General features: G+C 56.1%; 1 protein-coding gene across 5 annotated transcripts in view; it reads left to right on the forward strand.

Annotated features, from left to right (window-relative positions):
• Positions 1-16,238, forward strand: part of NFIX (nuclear factor I X) — a 94,155-nt gene that overhangs the window by 21,623 nt on the left and 56,294 nt on the right. For 4 of the 5 annotated variants that reach the window (XM_075547876.1, XM_075547884.1, XM_075547887.1 and 1 more), the window contains exon 2: positions 6,412-6,943. In XM_075547876.1, coding sequence (XP_075403991.1) covers positions 6,412-6,943 — 532 coding nt within the window. Of the gene's footprint in view, positions 1-4,558; positions 5,331-6,411; positions 6,944-16,238 lie in introns of those variants that run through there. The other variant, XM_075547879.1, reaches the window with a different exon arrangement.

The raw sequence follows: 16,238 nt of genomic DNA on the forward strand, positions 1-16,238 counted from the left end.
TTCATTGTTGATGTTTCCAGACTCTTGGATGAGTTTTCCTTGGGCTTCGGAGCCCCACCCACCTCTGGGATAAACAGCCGGAGGCTTCGTCCCCCCAGACCCTGGTGGGCCTGGCAGGTGGATCCTTACCTAAGGTCCTCTCTCAGGTTTGCTTCCATCTCTGATGCTGCCCAGGCAGGAGTCTGGCCTTCCATAGCCTTCCAAAGAAGCCATCTGTCGGGTGCGGACCGGAGAACTGAGGAAGACACACAGCCTAACCCGCTAGGGTCTGGCAAAGGCTGGACTGACTGACTGACAAAATCCCAGGAACTGGGCAAACCGACCAGCATCCTCTTTGCAGCCCTTTTTTTCTTTCTAGAATCCTTTTCCACCCTGGCCGTGGAGAGAGATGGTCATGAAATGGGGGGATTGAATGATGTGCTCGTTTCTGTTAAGTTTTGTGAGTTCTCTGCCCCGACCGTGCATGGTTGATTATCTGTGCCAACATGGGTCGATGGGGCCCATGTCTGAAAGGACACGTTTGGTTAGACCTCAGACAAACCAGAGTATGGGCAAACTGAGTGGTTGGTTTCTGTTGTTGTTATTTTTAAAATTTAAGATAAAGAGAGTACTTCACCATGCCTGGGTCTGGACCGTTCACCATGGGCAGGGATGGGCTGGTTCTAGCCTATGTCTCAGGCTGGGCGTCTCATTTTGTTTTAATATACATGTGAGTGAAATACTGTATATATATTATATATATCACACATATAATATATCAAATATATAGTATTTTTATATTTCTACTATAATATATCATATATAATATATGGACTATATAGTATATCTAATATATCATATATAGTGTTTATATATTTCTACCATCATATATATAGTATTTATATATTTCCAAAGAAATCCACAAAACCTCTGTTGACAGCAGTGTATTTTAATGGAAATTTTGGAAACAAAACATTTCACTTGTTCATTGAAGGAATAGTTATTTTTATCCTTAGCCAGTTTTAATTTTTTTGGCCGTGTCCTCCCCATTAGGCCTTCCCTTCTCTCCCTCCTTGGTCGCTGCCCTCTGTCCCTTCCAGACCGCCCCTCTCTGTTTCTCAGGGAGGAAAAGGCCTTTCTCCCAGGGCATTTCTGAAACATTCCTCTCCCCAAACCCCAAGCCCACGGAAACCTTACATGCTGTATTTCTGGGCTCTCTGCATCTGATTTTATTTTACACGAGGGGACCCCAAAATACCCTTTCCCCATTTTTACCCCTAGTTTTATCATTTTTATTCTCGTCTCCTGGGCTGAAGTCACTTTCTTTTCTTCTGCACACTCTCTGCAGTATTCTTGACTTCCTCCATCAGTGTGGGTTTTCCCCCCCAATTCTCTCACCTCCCTTTTTCCTCTGCCTTTCTCTGTCTCCTTGTCCCTTGTCTCTTGTCTCCCTCACTGCCCTGTACTCTTGGACTGGCCCTGGCTGCAGACCTGGACCGGTGTTCTTTCCTCCGTTGGGGGTTTGTCTGGACTCCGCTGGTGCAGAGCCTGGGGGGGGGGGAGGGGGGAGAGGAGGGAAGGAGGCTGGGAGCACACAGGTAGTCTCTTCCAACGGGAGCCTCTGCTCTCTTAACAAAAGGGGGACAGTCCCCTTTTGTTTGGGGATTCTGAGGGGCGTGTCAGGGCAGACAAGCCACCACCAGTGGAATGCAGGTGGAGGGGGCGGCTGGGACCAGGGCTCTGAGAAGCATTTCTGACGGAAGCCTTCAGCTTGAGTGCTGGGCTGCCTTTCCAGAGACAGGAGGGGAGAGAGGGAAAGAGTGAGACAGAGACTTTCTTGTCCCCAAGCACCCACCAAGAACACCCCTGCAGGTTCCAGGCCCCCTCAGAGCCCTGTGCCCTATGGGTGACCAGGAGAGGGGGACAGCTGCTCAGGGCCTCCTCCCTGCCCATGGTCAAGGTTAAGGCCATTGGCAGGGGAAGAAGGACAATTGAGGACTGTTCTCCCTTCCCTCTCCCCAACGAAGGGCCTGTGGCTCGAACTCCTGGGAGAGGGTTAGGGTGGGGGGGCTCTGTGGGGGCCCCCCTCTGTGTCAGATCTCTCTGCCTCTTTGCTTGACCTTTTGACCCCTTCCTACATCCGTGGAGCATCGGGTCTCATTTCTGGAGCGTCTACTGGGACTCTCTTGGTGGCTGATTCTCAGCTGTGAGACACTGAGGCTGCTGGGGTGGGAAGGTGGGTGGGGAGGGGAGATATCCACTGTGATGATGGGGTATTCTTTGTGTCCGAGATGGGGCAGGGGCCAGAGCAGGACTCTCCAGAGGCCTGAGTTAGCCTCTTTCTGCTGCGTGGCATGTGGAGCAGAAATCAGAAAACCAGGAAAAACGCTCCTGTGCCAGACACCCGCCCGCTTTGTAGTCTTCAGCAATGACTTTAAGAAAGTCAGGTTGTGCTCCGAAGGAGGCGGGGCAGGGTTTGGTTTGTTTTTTGGTTTGGTATCTTGTGTCCTGTCGCTAAGCGAACATCTTTGGCTAATTGGACAGAAGCTGGCTATTAACATGACATTAATTATTGAATGAACGCCACCCTAAGAGCCCTGTCTGTCTGGGGTGACACCTGCCTCCTGCACTTTCACCTCTAACTGTTTCCTTGGGTGGGGGCAGTCCGCCTTGAGTGATGGTTGGTTGCTGGGGTCCCAGGTGCACACTCCTCTTTGTCGGAAGCGAGTGCCAGCCCACTGCAGGAGGCTTTGTATTCGCACACCCCATCCTTGCCAGGGCCCCTCTCAGCCAAGCCCAGCATAAAGGCCACAGAGCTGGGAGGGGGGGTTAGATGGGGAAGAAAGAGGATGAGGATCATGACCTTTGTCCATTGCCAGCCTGGCTCGCTGGGAGAGAGCCGCTGTGGAGACCACAGTTCTGAGCCCTCCACAGCCGCTCTGCCTTTGCCCTGCCATTGAATAAGGGCTCAGGTCTGGTGGCTCCATAGCTTTCCTGAAGGGACCTCTTTCTGGAGAGGGATGGGGTGCCCTGCCTCTCCCCAATGCAAGGAAGGCCTGGCTCTCAGGGACAGGGACCCTTTTTATCCTGGGCCTCCACTCCCCCCTTGTTCCACTTTCTGGGGGTGTAACCCTTTTCCGGCTGTGGTGGTAGGAGGGTGGGGTGGGGTGGGGTGACAAGCTGGAGAGAGCAAAGTGTTGCCCATGGTGGGGGTGGAGGTGTGGGGGTGAAGCGGCTGGGGATGCCTCCGTGACTCCCCCAGCCTTGGTCACTTCTCTCCTGGCAGTGTTTGGAGCTAGTAGTCCTGACAAGAGGCTATTTCCATAAACTGTTGGCCCCCCCCCCATCTGAGCCGCATCGCGTTGGCATCGTCTTCACTGCTAATGGGGTGTGCATGGCTGGGGGTGGGCTGAGGGAAGGAGCCGAGCAGGGGGCCGGGGAGCGGGGAGGGGCCCGCTGGGAGAGTCGGGGAGCGGGAGGCATTGCTGGGGGCTTGCAGCCAGGCCGGACCAAGGGGCCGCCTGCACCCTGGGCGGCAGGGAAGAGGGGGGCGGGCGCAGGCTGCCCTGGAAGCGCGGCTGGCAAGGGCACTTTCCGCTGTCTCTTTCTTCCTCTGCCTTCTATTCATAGCCCCGCAGGCTGGTGTGTATGGGCCGGGGAGGAAAACTTCCACTCCCTCCATAAATAAAAAAGAAACCAGAAAAAGGAGAGAGCGGGTGCGCGGGCCCTGGAGAAAACGCCTGGAACCCAAACAGAAAGCAGCTGCTCTGAGCGGGGCCTGCTGCGGCGCCCGCCCGCCTGGACTCGCTCCTCCATTGATTATTTATTTTTTGGGCTTAAAAAAAAAAACAACCCAAAAAACCCAAACCTCCTCGCATCTTCCTTAAATCCCACCCCACCCCCCCTCCTCCAAATTTGCCGGGTGGCCGCTGCCAAATGGGCCAGAGAGGGCGCCTGGAATGGAAAATTCATAACTGCTGGACTTTGCTTGTTCATTAGACGTGAACTTGTCGATTGGGCAAATTGTTTTTGGTATCCAACCGCCGGGGGGGTTCTCCCCACCCTCCCCAGCCCGCCCGGGTCCCTCCTCCCCTCGCACGCAGCCATTGGCTGCTGGCGGAGGTCTCTCTGCCAAATAGGTGGATTCTTCTCCCCTCTCCCCCTCCCCCCACTTTTTACTGGCTTTGGCACAAGCAAATGGATGGGGATTGAGCATGAAAGGGGAGAGAGATAAAGGGAGTTTGAGAGAGAGAAAAGCAGCAAAAAATAATGATAATGATAATAAAATAAGAACCAAAAAATAAAAACCGCCCCAACACACATACGCACACGCACACACACACGCTCTCTCGCGCGCGCACACACGCACAGGCGCACACACGCCCCATCCACGTTCTCTCTCTCTCTCTCTCTCTCTCTCTCTCTCTCTCTCTCTCTCTCTCTCTCTCTCTCTCTCTCTCTCTCTCTCTCTCTCTCGCTCTCTCCCGCTCACTCTCTCTCGCTCGCTCTCCCTCTCCCTCTCTCCTTCTCTCTCTCTCTCTCTCTCTCTCTCTCTCTCTCTCTCTCTCTCTCTCTCTCTCTCTCGCTCGGGTCTGCCAGCGACGGCCTGCAGCCGGTCAGAACTCGTCCTGGTCCCCGGGAATCTGCGAGCTCTCCCCCTTCTCCGACACGCGGGCGGAGGGAGGCGGCTCTAAGTTTACACCCCTGAGTCGCTGCCAAAGCCGAAAGCCTTTTTCTTCAGCTGCCGCTTCCCCCCACCCCGCTTCTTCCCCTCCTGGTTTTTGTTTTTGTTTTGCTCGGGGGTGGGGTGGTAGGGTGTGTTTCTTGGTGGTGGTGGCGGTGGTGGTGATGAGATTTTGGTTTTGATTTGGAAAATTTTTGCATATTTCTCTCGCTCTCTTTTATTTATTCATTATTTATTTATTTATTTTCAACTGAGAGAGGATGCCCAGCGGAAGAAATTGAAAAAAAATTTTCTTGGGGGGGGTTGGCTTTTGTTTACCTGCCTGTGTGGCAACCAGCGGCTCCTGTCCTCTCTTAGCTTCCTATCCTCGACCTTTCTTTCTTTTTGCTTCTTTTTTCTCCCCCTTAAAAAATTTTTTTAAATTTCTCCCTTCTGTGCAATGGAGCATGGGGGTGGGGGGGAGCAGAGGGGGAAGGGTTTGAGAATCCACCCAAGCCCGGCCCCTATTCCCCAGAACACCAATAATAACCCCCTTTAAAACATTTACCTTCCTCCCCGCTCCTCCTCCTCCCCTCCCCTCCCCCCCACCCGCCCCCAACTCACAACTCTGTTGAGTCCAGAATCGCAGAACCGGGCGTTGGGCTCTGCCGGGTGCTTCAGATCAATGGTAATTATTTAAATTTTTCACCCCCCCCAATTTTATTTATTTATTTATTTTTGTAAACAGAAATCAATGATGATTTAAACTTCCAACAAGCCAACCCGCAGAAAATAAATAAATAAAGACATGAGCTGAGAGCCCAGCCCTCTTGTCACCTGACTGGAGTGGGAAAGAGGGTGGAGGGGGTCAGTGCAAAGATGGGGCAGGGGGCCCGCCAGACGACCCCCGAGGTAGCTTTTAACTCTTAAATGTGGCCAAGACAACCACTTTATTTGTACTAACAAGAAGTGTGTTTGTTCCTTATTACTATGATTAACATTAGTCCGGGTGTCGATAACAATGCCGAAATCACATATTTAGGGTTTTGATCTGACTCAAAAATTCCGGGGTGACTGTTCCAATTGGATTAGGAGAGAAGATGGGGAGGGGTGGGAGACGCCGGCTAGGTTTTCCCACCAGGCATGCCTTTCTCGTTCTCTCTCCCTTGGTGTGTTTTTTTTGTGGGTGGGGGGGAGGGGATGACCACACATGGACACCCTTGTGTCCGGGACTGGGGTGGCCTCCTGCATGCCTCTCTCTCTTGTGTGTGTGTGTGTGGGGGGGGGGTTGTGGCACCGGTCGAGCTGACACAAGTTCAAGTCTGTGAGAGAACACGGACAGGACAGGTCATGGGGCGAGACACCAGCAGTGTGTGTGTGTGTGTGTGTGTGTACAGCGGTGGCGTTGTCTGTGTGTGTGTGCATGAGAGAGAGAGAGAGAGAGAGAGAGAGAGAGAGAGAGAGAGAGAGAGAGAGAGAAAGAGAAAGAGAGAGAGAGCCAGAATAGGTGTGTGCACAGACTTGGGGCCCCTCTGTCTTGCGCTTGAGGCTGGGATGGGAGCAAGTGGCTGGTTCAGGCGGCGGCGGTTTCCAATCTCACTTTTGTAGCCCCATTGGAAGAGGGACTTGAGGGAAGGGAGGGCGATTTTTCCTTGGGCCTCCCCGTTTAACGCTTCTTTTCTCCCTTCTTTCTGCCCCCCGTGCTCCGGGCTCCCCTTCCCCTCCTCCCCTCCTCCCTGCCCCGCATGCTCCCGGCTTGCCGCCTGCAGGATGAGTTCCACCCGTTCATCGAGGCGCTGCTGCCTCACGTCCGCGCCTTCTCCTACACCTGGTTCAACCTGCAGGCGCGGAAGCGCAAGTACTTCAAGAAGCACGAGAAGCGGATGTCGAAGGACGAGGAGCGGGCGGTGAAAGACGAGCTGCTGGGGGAGAAGCCGGAGATCAAGCAGAAGTGGGCGTCCCGGCTGCTGGCCAAGCTGCGCAAGGACATCCGGCCCGAGTTCCGCGAGGACTTCGTGCTGACCATCACGGGCAAGAAGCCCCCCTGCTGCGTGCTCTCCAACCCCGACCAGAAGGGCAAGATCCGCCGGATTGACTGCCTGCGCCAGGCCGACAAGGTGTGGCGGCTGGACCTGGTCATGGTGATTTTGTTTAAGGGGATCCCCCTGGAAAGTACTGACGGGGAGCGGCTCTACAAGTCGCCCCAGTGCTCGAACCCCGGCCTGTGCGTCCAGCCGCACCACATTGGAGTCACTATCAAAGAACTGGATCTTTATCTGGCTTACTTTGTCCACACTCCGGGTAGGTGCCTCTTTTTGCATCTGTGTTGTGTGTACCTGTTCTAAAGGCCCATGTCATTCGGCTTGCTGGCGTTTGTTCGATTACCCGCGAGCCTCTATTTTCAAATGATAGCCCGCATCAGGCCTAACTGGGGTGCCTGCCGGATGGTTAGATGGATGGATGGATGGATGGATAGGGGGCCTACAGCATGATGATGCTCCCCACTCCCCCCTTTCTCTTTCTTTTCCCTCCTCTCTTTTTTCTCCATCCATCTTCTCACTCTCCTTTGCCATTTTACCAGATTTTGTGCACCTCCATCTCTGACGGGCCTGTCCCTTCCCAAGGGGCTGCAGGTCTCAGGAGCAGTGCTGGGCTGGCCCAGAGTGACCCAGCCATAAGCTCACCCTCCCCTTCGGCCTGATTCGAGTGGATTCCCAAGGAATCGGGGAAACACCCTTGGGAAGGTGCAGGGGCTAGCATTCCTAGGGCAAGCTGCTTTGGGCATCAGCAGGGTGGGTGGGCTGGCCACAGTGTGGCTCAGAAAGGGGGTGGAGTGAATGAGGAAGGAGGAAGCCCTGGGAAGCCAGGTTCTAGGGCCCCCAGATTCCAGGTGGTGAGACGGAGCTGGCCCCTCACAGAGTCAGAGGGAAAGAGGAGGGGGCTGGGTTGGGGCTGGCTAAGAGAATGAAAGTCTTTGGAATTCAGAGAGGGCCAAAAAGCAAGCCCCTCATCCCCAGAGCTCTTTCTCCCAACCTCCTTGGGCTAAAGTCAAGGAGAACCCTGGACAGAGGCTGTAAGGCAGTACTAGGAGCAGCTCCGCTGTGTTTTCTGGGGGGTGGGATGGCACGGGGTGGCTTAGGGCTTCTTCCTAAGGCATGGTCTGGCAGTGTGGCTTTCTGAGGGAGGCAGCAGCTGGGAAGGGCACACAACCACACAGAACTCTGCCACATCGCTGTGTGGTGTGGTGTGTGTGTGTGTGTGTGTGTGTGTGTGTGCGTTTTCCAAATCTTTTTCCAGTTCTCTTTGATTAGCCCATTTTAACCCTGCAGTTTGGGGTTGGCGGGGGATTTCGGGGGTGTGACTCACTTCTCCTATTTATGTTGTTGTTGTGTGTGTTTTCCTCTTTCCCTTCTTCACTATTTCCCCCCCCCCTTTTTATAATTTCTTTCCGCTTTTGTTTTCTTACAAATTGAAGCAGAGATGGCTGGTTAATTTTTAGCCTCCACTCAGCTACGCCCAATTTACTGCCGCCTTTGAAAGCTGAACGGCGGCGCTCTGTGATGAAGCCGGGCAGACGTGTGTGTTTACATTGTGCCCAACCAACTTGTAATGAGAGGGCTACCAAACCTTTTGCTCCGTGTGTGTGTGTGCGTGTGCGTGTGCATTTTAACTTTCCACCCTATCCAGTTGTCTGCCACCCCTCCACCCCCATCTAAAGCCTTTCATTCCGAGAATGTGAGCGAATGTGGTTTAAACTTCAACTCCGGCAATGACTCTTAACCATGTTCTTTCCCACGAGGGCGTGTGTCTTCCTTCCCGTTCATTCACAAAAAAGCAAATGACACACACAAAACAAAAACACAGTTCAGGTCACACCTCTGGCCGGGTTGAGAAGTTGGGAGGAGAGATAGGCCTGTAATGCAGGGATCACACAAACATCCGGGGCCTTCCGGAGCGAGCGGTGTCAGCCTGCTGCGGTGACAGGGGTGAGTGGGGAGAGTGGGTGGGCTGGGAACACTGAGAAGAAGGCCGCTGGGTTTGTGGTCTCCCTCCTGGCTTGGCCTGCTAGCCTCTGCTCCTGCCGTGGCTTCTGTAACTGGCTGGCTAGGGAGGGGCAGTGCACAGGGGCTGGCTCTTGCTCTGTGAGTCTTTTTTCGGGGTGAAAGACTCTCTCACAGAAGAACCAACTGCCAAGCCCCCTCCTACCTCCACCCCCTTCAGCTGGAATTCTTTTCTTTTGGGAAAAGAGATTTGAAGGAGAAGAAAAAAAGTAGCCATCCCTCATCCACCATCTACACAGCAAGACAGTGCAGAGAGGGTGTGTGCCTGGTGGCGCTGGAGTTGGCCTCGTGTGTGTGCGTGTGAGAGAGAGAGATAGGCAATGTGGACACTGAGGCTGGCCAGCAGATCCCTCTGAAAGCCCAAGAGCTTCTGAAATGAAAACCAACCCTCAGTTCCCTCCTCAACTGGCTTCCTCCCACCCAGATTCCGAACTGGGTCCTTGGAGTGGAGGCCGTTGGCTCCCTGGCCTTGTTTATTGTTGGCTCAAATGTTTGACTGGTGTCGGTGGTGCTGTGGGGTGACATGCACACTGCCTGGCCCACCTTGATTTACCAGGAAGGTGGGATTGGGTGGGTGGGGGGCGAGGATGGTCTCACTCTCACCCAAGCTACTGAGATCATTTTACCCAAGAATATGCGTGACTTCCTGCTTCCCATCAGACGTGGCCAGGGCTGTCTCTAAAGAGACCAAGGCCAAGTGCCTGTGACCCAAAACTGAATGGAGGACTAAGGACGTTTGTGGCTGTCTTCCCATGAAAGTGGGAATTTTCTGGCTAGACCAGCTTTCACGTGAGGGAAGCGTATTGGAAAGTTGGGGGCAGGGAGGTGTGGACCCGGTGGGCTCCTCCTGGGTAGAGTTGAGAGGCAGAGAGACCCAACCTGAGGCAAGTGGGCTCAACAGGGCAGAGTGCACACGGCGGCCCAACTATTTGCTAGAAAAGATGCCTTCTCCTCTGGTTCAGACACCAAACTGGGCAGCCGCCTGGTGGCATGGCCTTCCCTCTTCCCCGTCCACCCCCTGCCCCGGTGTGTGTGTATGTGTGTGTGTGGCAGTGGGGCGGAGGGATGTCCCTACTAGCGGGCTGCTTGCCAGGGCCCCAGCCCCAGCCTCCCAGATCAATAACCCGAAGGGCTCTGATCGGAGTGTCTTTTCGGCCTTTCACTCGGTGCTGAGGCAGGAAGCCGGGGCCGAGCCAGGGGCCCTGGGCTCTGGCGAACTGGCCATGGTGGTAAAGGGATACTTCACTCACAGGCATCCCAGATGGGACTTCAAGAGGTGGAGAGGGTTGAGAGGGAATGGAGGCCCCAGGGGATGTGACAAGGTCAACGTCACTCCCAAACCACAGGGTCTGCAGGGCCTTCTGGGGCCCCGCTGGCGGCTGTCCTGAGTGTGCGTCCTGCTGCTGGGACGGCAGCTGGCCGCGAGTGTGGATTTGTCTGTGTTCTGAAGGCGAGGTCCAGGTGCTGTGGGCTCCAGGAGCACTGGTGTGGAGAGGAGGGTAGACATTGTCTGGTGAAGTCTTTCTTGCTCAGAAGAGGAGCGTGGGGTGTAGGCGTGGGTGGGTAGCATGGGCCAGGTCTGGGGAACCCCCGCTGTGTGAAAAAAAAATAGCCTGGTCCTACTTGTCTCTAAGGGTACAGAGATGACCTCCACAGCGTCTCCAGGAGCTCTGGAAGCAAACTGGCAACTTCAAACCTCCCCGAAAGGAACAGACAAGCTGAAGCTCAGACAAGGCCTGACGGAGCGGAAAAGCAGACTGTAGCCCCGTCCGAAGGCCAGGTCTTAGGGGCTAGCTCTTCTTCTTCTTCTTCTTCTTCATTTCAACCTTGTTTCAGTCTAGAGCAGGGAGCCTATAATTTTTTAAACAGGGGGCCAGTTCACTGTCCCTCAGACCCGTTGGAGGGCCGGACTATAGTTTTAAAACAAACTATGAACCAATTCCTGTGCACACTGCACATATCTTATTTTGAAGTTAAAAAAAAAATGGGGCAAAAACAACTGGCGGGCAGGATAAATGTCCTCGGCGGGCCGCATGTGGCCCATGGGCCGTAGTTTGAGGACCCCTGGTAGAGAATGTCATAATTTATGCCATTCGCTCTCCTTCTGTGGACTGAGCCCCCACGCACCCAGGGCCAACAGCTCTTGACTACCCCGTCTTGGTGTATGCGGACCAGCCCATGTCCTATTTCTGCGGGGGATTAGGGCCTCCATCAGGCCTCTTTCCCGTGAGCAACCCACTGAGAAGGTCCTGGTTCGGCGGTCACCATAGCGTCGCTGTTAGATGCTGTCGGTTCCAGCTCCTGGAATCCCTGTGCAGCACAGAACCTAACACCACCCGGTCCGTCCGGCACCACCCTCCCCATACCGTTATCTCTCCTGAAAAGACCCAACCGTTTCTTCAGTATCATCAGGTCAGCACAGCACGTGCCTTTCTCTAATGACCGCATAATTTCTTTTCTTTTCATAGCCTTGTTTGTCTGACATGGGATCCAAATAAGGCCCATGCGTCACGACGGCTTCATAGTCACCCTCCAGTCCCTCGAAGGCCCCCTTCCTCTCTTGCCTTGCTTCCTGCCGCGTTTGTGTTGACTGGGCCAGGCTGGGGGTGTTCTCGCCCCGGAGCTGCCTTCTGCAGGCCGTCCCATCTTGGCTTGGGTCCTGGTCCTTTAGTGTGAGGCTCTGAGAGAGGAGCCGGGCGTCTTCCTCACCTCCAGGTTTGGGGATGGACGCTTTAAGAGCACCTGAAGAATAGTCTCTGGGAACTTTCTGAGGCGTCAGCTCTTCATACTCTTTTGGATGTAAAGAAAAACCTCCCCGGGATTTGCTCCAGGCTTGGAACTTGGCTTTGAGTGTTGAGTTTGGGATCCAGGGGTAGGACCTAGCACTCTGCTTAGATGGCTAAGGCATAGTGGTCCCAGCTGTGGCCCCTCTAAGCCTCTGCTGGACGCCCAACCCCACTGGTGATGCTGATTGTGAGTGGTGGGAGAGAGACCTCAGGGGTGTGTGTGTGTGTGTGTGTGTGTGTGTGTGTGTTGGGGGCGGGGGTTAATTTAAGCCCAACATGAACACTTGGCCGCCTTACCGCCTTACCCGTTGCCTCCCGTTTCAAGGCCCAGAAATACCATTGGCCTTCGTCTTTGCGACAGCGCCATCTGGTGCCAGGGCTGGCCAAGGCTGCAATGCCAGGGAACTGGCTGTTAAAACCGAGGAGGAGCCATGGATGATCTTCTTAACCCAATGCACTGTCTCCTTCAGGACATCCCAGTAGCGCTGTCACTATTGCTCAAAGGTTGGCTGCTGGCTGTTGTAAAAAAAAACCTGTCCTTCTGTCTAGCACAGAGACTATGGCCAAAGAGATGCCGTTGGCTAACGTGTAGAGATACCGGCGGCACGCCACAGGCAGGAGAGCGTCGGGATGACTGTGCAGTGATCGCATCGGCTTTGTGCGTGCAGGTCTGGCTCCTTTAGAACCGTCAACTGGTGGTCCTGTTTGGTTTAAGGAACAACCCAGGCCGAAGCGAATTTCTCAGCCAGGTGGCCACCTCTCAGACACCGAAGGCGCTGAGGAGTGTGCTGCCTTCCGCCTGGCTCACCAGCTCCTCTGCGGGCCCAGCGATGCCGGCCTGCCACGTCGGGTGCCATAGCTCCTCGCGTTCGGAACCCTTGCCATTTGGGTCACTCGCTTTTCGAGACCTGCCGGTTGGTCCCGGGCCCTCTTAAATTGATTGAAGTGTCGGGGATTGAACCTGAAGCCCCAGCTGACCATGGCAGCTGTGTGCCAGTGCAACATGAAAACACGGCCCTTGATCTTAGGTATTGCCCCCTGGCTATAGCAGACCGGGCAGCCGGGGGGCTGACTTCATGCCCACGTCAGTGGCCGTGGCCGTGTCCGCACTGATGCACTGGCTTGCACGCACTGCCTTTGCTCTGGGCACTGCGGCTGTTCAGGCGAATCGAGATGTCTGCGAGGTGGTATAAAGGGTCAGGCGGCTAGGAGTGAGATCGATGGGATCCCTCCCAAAGAGTAGATCAGAGACTGGTCACTGGCTTGGGCTCCTTCTTGGACCCCTGCCCCTCATTGCCCCTTTGTCCTCCCTCAGCACTGCCTACCCAAGCCTATGTTTGGGCCCAGTTGAGTTGGAAACTGTAGCACAAGCAGAGAAAAACTCGCCCTTGTCTGAGCTTGAGTCAGCCGAGTTGGGGTCTTAACTCAGCCAGGGGGGACCCTGGTCAGCCTATTCACCCAACCCAGAAGCCCACGGGGCCCCTCTGCAGCAGGAGGGCTGAGGGGCAGATGTGCAAAAGGACTTCCTGAACACCGCCTTGACTTGTTGGCACTGCCAACGGTGGCAGGATTTCCTTTCTTCATGAAACACAGGGCCCTCCTCCATCTTTAGGAAAGGATGGGCCTGGCATGTGCCCGGCAGAGTTAGAAAGAAGGCTTTGTGGGGCGGGCAGACCCGACAGGTGAGTAGGGCCACAGGGCTGGGCCTTGGCTCTGCCCGGGCAGCCAGAGGAGGGTGGGTGGGTCAGATGGGGGCAGCGAGACAGGCCAGGTTCCGCCTCTGTTCTGGTGCCCGCAGCAGCTGGACGAGGAGGTCCAGCAGAGTATTGCCCTCTCTGCCCAGCAGAGAAGGTGGCTGTCCCGCTCCCGCTGGCTCGCTGGCTCTCCCCCGTTGCCCCGTCCGTCCCGCCCGCGCCCACCCCCCTCCGTCTCAGGACCTGCCACGCTTCAGTTATTTTATCCTTCAGTGTCCGATTCAGAAGTCTTTTCAAAGGCCCAGCCGTGTCAGCGCGGTGCTCGCAGGCCCCGCACAAAAGACCCCTTTGATTTCTTGTTTGTTTTCATTTGCCAGCGGAGGGGGGGAGGGGCCCAGAGAAGAGTGTCTGGGTTTTAAGATTTTTATTTGGGTTGCTTCATTCTCAGATCAGTGGCTCCCTGGAGCTCCCCCTTGCCGGAGGTGGGGGGGGGAGTTGGGGCCTCAGAGGCGAGAGAGGGGGGATGAGGGGGTGGGGCTGGTGGGTGGCGTGGGCAGGCAGCGGGATGCCCCCCAAAATGACAAGAGAGGGTGCATGGAGATTTCGGCTAGAGTGGTTTGTCCGTCCTACCGACATTTCTTCCCCGACGTGTATGTGCCAGAGAAGGGCCGGGCCGGGCCGGGCTTCTGTGGCTTTGGGGAGCACAAGGAAGAGGTGCTGCCCCTGTAAGATCCCAAGGAGTCACGTCCCCTCTTCCTCTGACTGCCACCGAGGGCCAGGGCCACCTTACGCCACGTTCTGCAGAAGCGTGGTTTTGCAGTTTCCTCTCCTGCACCAGATTCCACTATTTGCAGCACGACTGGGCGAGGAAGGCCATGGGGCTTTTTAGTACACACACGCACGAGCACGCTCACACACGTATGTATGCGCACACATATACCCGCATACCCCCCCCCACTTCTCTGGAACTCTGAATGCCCTGAAAGAGGGGTGGAGGGATTTGTTTCTCTATAGTGGCAAGACATGCTGTGGGGCCCTGGGGTGTGGACTTCCAACTCAGACAGTCCGGGTCCCTTCCACGGCAGGGCTCCGAGGGTGGCTCTGTGGGGACACTGACAACCAAGGCCCTGCCGAGTCAGGAATCACAGCTGGAAGGAGCCGAGGGCCACCCTCGCCCTGGCTTGGGAGGTGCCCCGGCCGGTGCATAGACGGGCACGTCTCAGTGAGACTGGGTGCTGAGGGCTGGCGTCCGTAGGCCCGACTGGGCACCTAAAGGGTGTGCAGAGACCCAGGCTTTGGGCAGGTGGACACGGGTCTCAGCGACAGGGAAGTGTGCCCACTGGGTGAGGGGGGGCCCCGCAGGGCCTGGTTGGCAGACGGGAGGAGGAGGCTGGGGGCGCTGAGAGATAGATAAATATAGCTGATGGCATTTCTGATGATAGGTTTTTCTTGGCACCAAGGGCACCATGGAAAACAGCGTGAGGAACACCCGGCGCTGCAGGCCGCCGCCGCCGCCATTTTGAGCATGTTTGAGCCGCAGGGTTGTTGGCGAGAGAACAGGGTCCCTGAAGGCAGAGGAACTGGTCGAGGGAGGCTGGGCCGGCCTGGGCAGTGCCCTCCGGGAGGCCTGCGTTTCTTACACTTGGTCTGTGGGGATTTGGTTTGCTGGCCCTCTGGGGAGGTTTTCTGGTGGTTCTGGATATTATCACTATTTTCTGTAGTTTGAAGTCACTTATCGTGGACCTGGTGCCCGAGTGACTTGTCCAGCAGCCCAGCCTCTGTGGCTGCTTGGTGGGGACTAAATGGCCTTCTTGCTGTCCCTGTCTCAGCGATGACCGGGCCCTGGACACTGCCGCCCCAGGCTCAGGGCTGCTGTCCGCTGGTCTTTGAGGGCCACCCGTGGGTTCACTGGGACCCCCATTCACATGCTTCCCTGCACTGGGAGGAGGGGTACAACACGGGCCAGGGCTGCCCTGCCTGAGTGTGAGCTTCCATGGAGGTGCCCGGTGGGTTCCCGCCAAGTTCACACATCAGCTCCTGGGATCCCCAAAGTGCTGTGACAGTGGGCAGGTGTGCACGCCGGGGACAGGTGTAGGGAGGAACCTTCCAGCCAGACCCCCCGGCTCAGCAGGGGTTATCTGGGAGAGACACGGTGAACCCCTGCAGGACGGCTCGGTTTAGTTTTGTCAGCTGGTGGAGTCTTCATCCTGCTCTGAGCTGGTTTCCGTTCACAATGGCGGGGGGCGGATACAGGCAGGGCAGGTGCTGCCCCAGTCCCCTGGCTCCCATGTAAGGGACTCGGGTCACACAGGGAGAGTCAGCAGAAAGGGGCCTGGCTGCCTGGTGTCGGTGCCACCTCGCTGCTCTCAGCGAAGCCTCTGTCGGGAGTGGTGTGGGCCCCTTAGGAGCTGCGTCGCCCGCCCCCTACTCTCTTGCCCACCCCTGGAGTCTATGGCTCTCTGGGGAAGGCCCACCGCCAGCTTGTGGCTCAGCTCAAGGGCTCCCCCAGCTGTTGAGCATGTGGGGTGGAGACAAGCGGCCACCTGGCCCTGGCCTCCAGGCTGGTCTCTTGCCCCCACTGGCTGCCCAGTGAGGATCAGCCCCTTGTCTCCAACTAGAGAGGTCATTGAAAGCCCCTACCCACCCCCACTACCTACCCCTGACCTTCTGTGGCCAGCTTGGCTCCTGGCACCTTCCTGGGACTTCAAGGAAGGGGAAGGGGCCTGGCTTCAGCTACGCAGTCTGAGGGAACTCTGAGGTGCAGGCCAGGAGGCACAGTTGTGCCTGGGTCTGTGGAGCCCCTTTTCTGGAAGCTTGGAGTCATGGTTCAAAATGGAAAAGCCAGTCACTATCCTAAGGAGCCGGGTGACGGCTGCAAGTCGGCCGTTCCGGGCCCTTGGTGCTCCCCCCACAGATGCGCAGCCTGGCCTCTTGCTTCCAAAGGTGAAGGCTCTACGGCGGTGCGTGGTAAGAACGCTAATCAGCAAGCCGCAGGCCAGGGGTGGCCGAGAGGCCGGCTCGAGGCTCCGGATTTCCCTGTCTCCGTAGCTAGTTA

This window comes from Tenrec ecaudatus, chromosome 1 (genome assembly GCF_050624435.1).
Source record: "Tenrec ecaudatus isolate mTenEca1 chromosome 1, mTenEca1.hap1, whole genome shotgun sequence".
Lineage (NCBI taxonomy): Eukaryota > Metazoa > Chordata > Mammalia > Afrosoricida > Tenrecidae > Tenrec > Tenrec ecaudatus.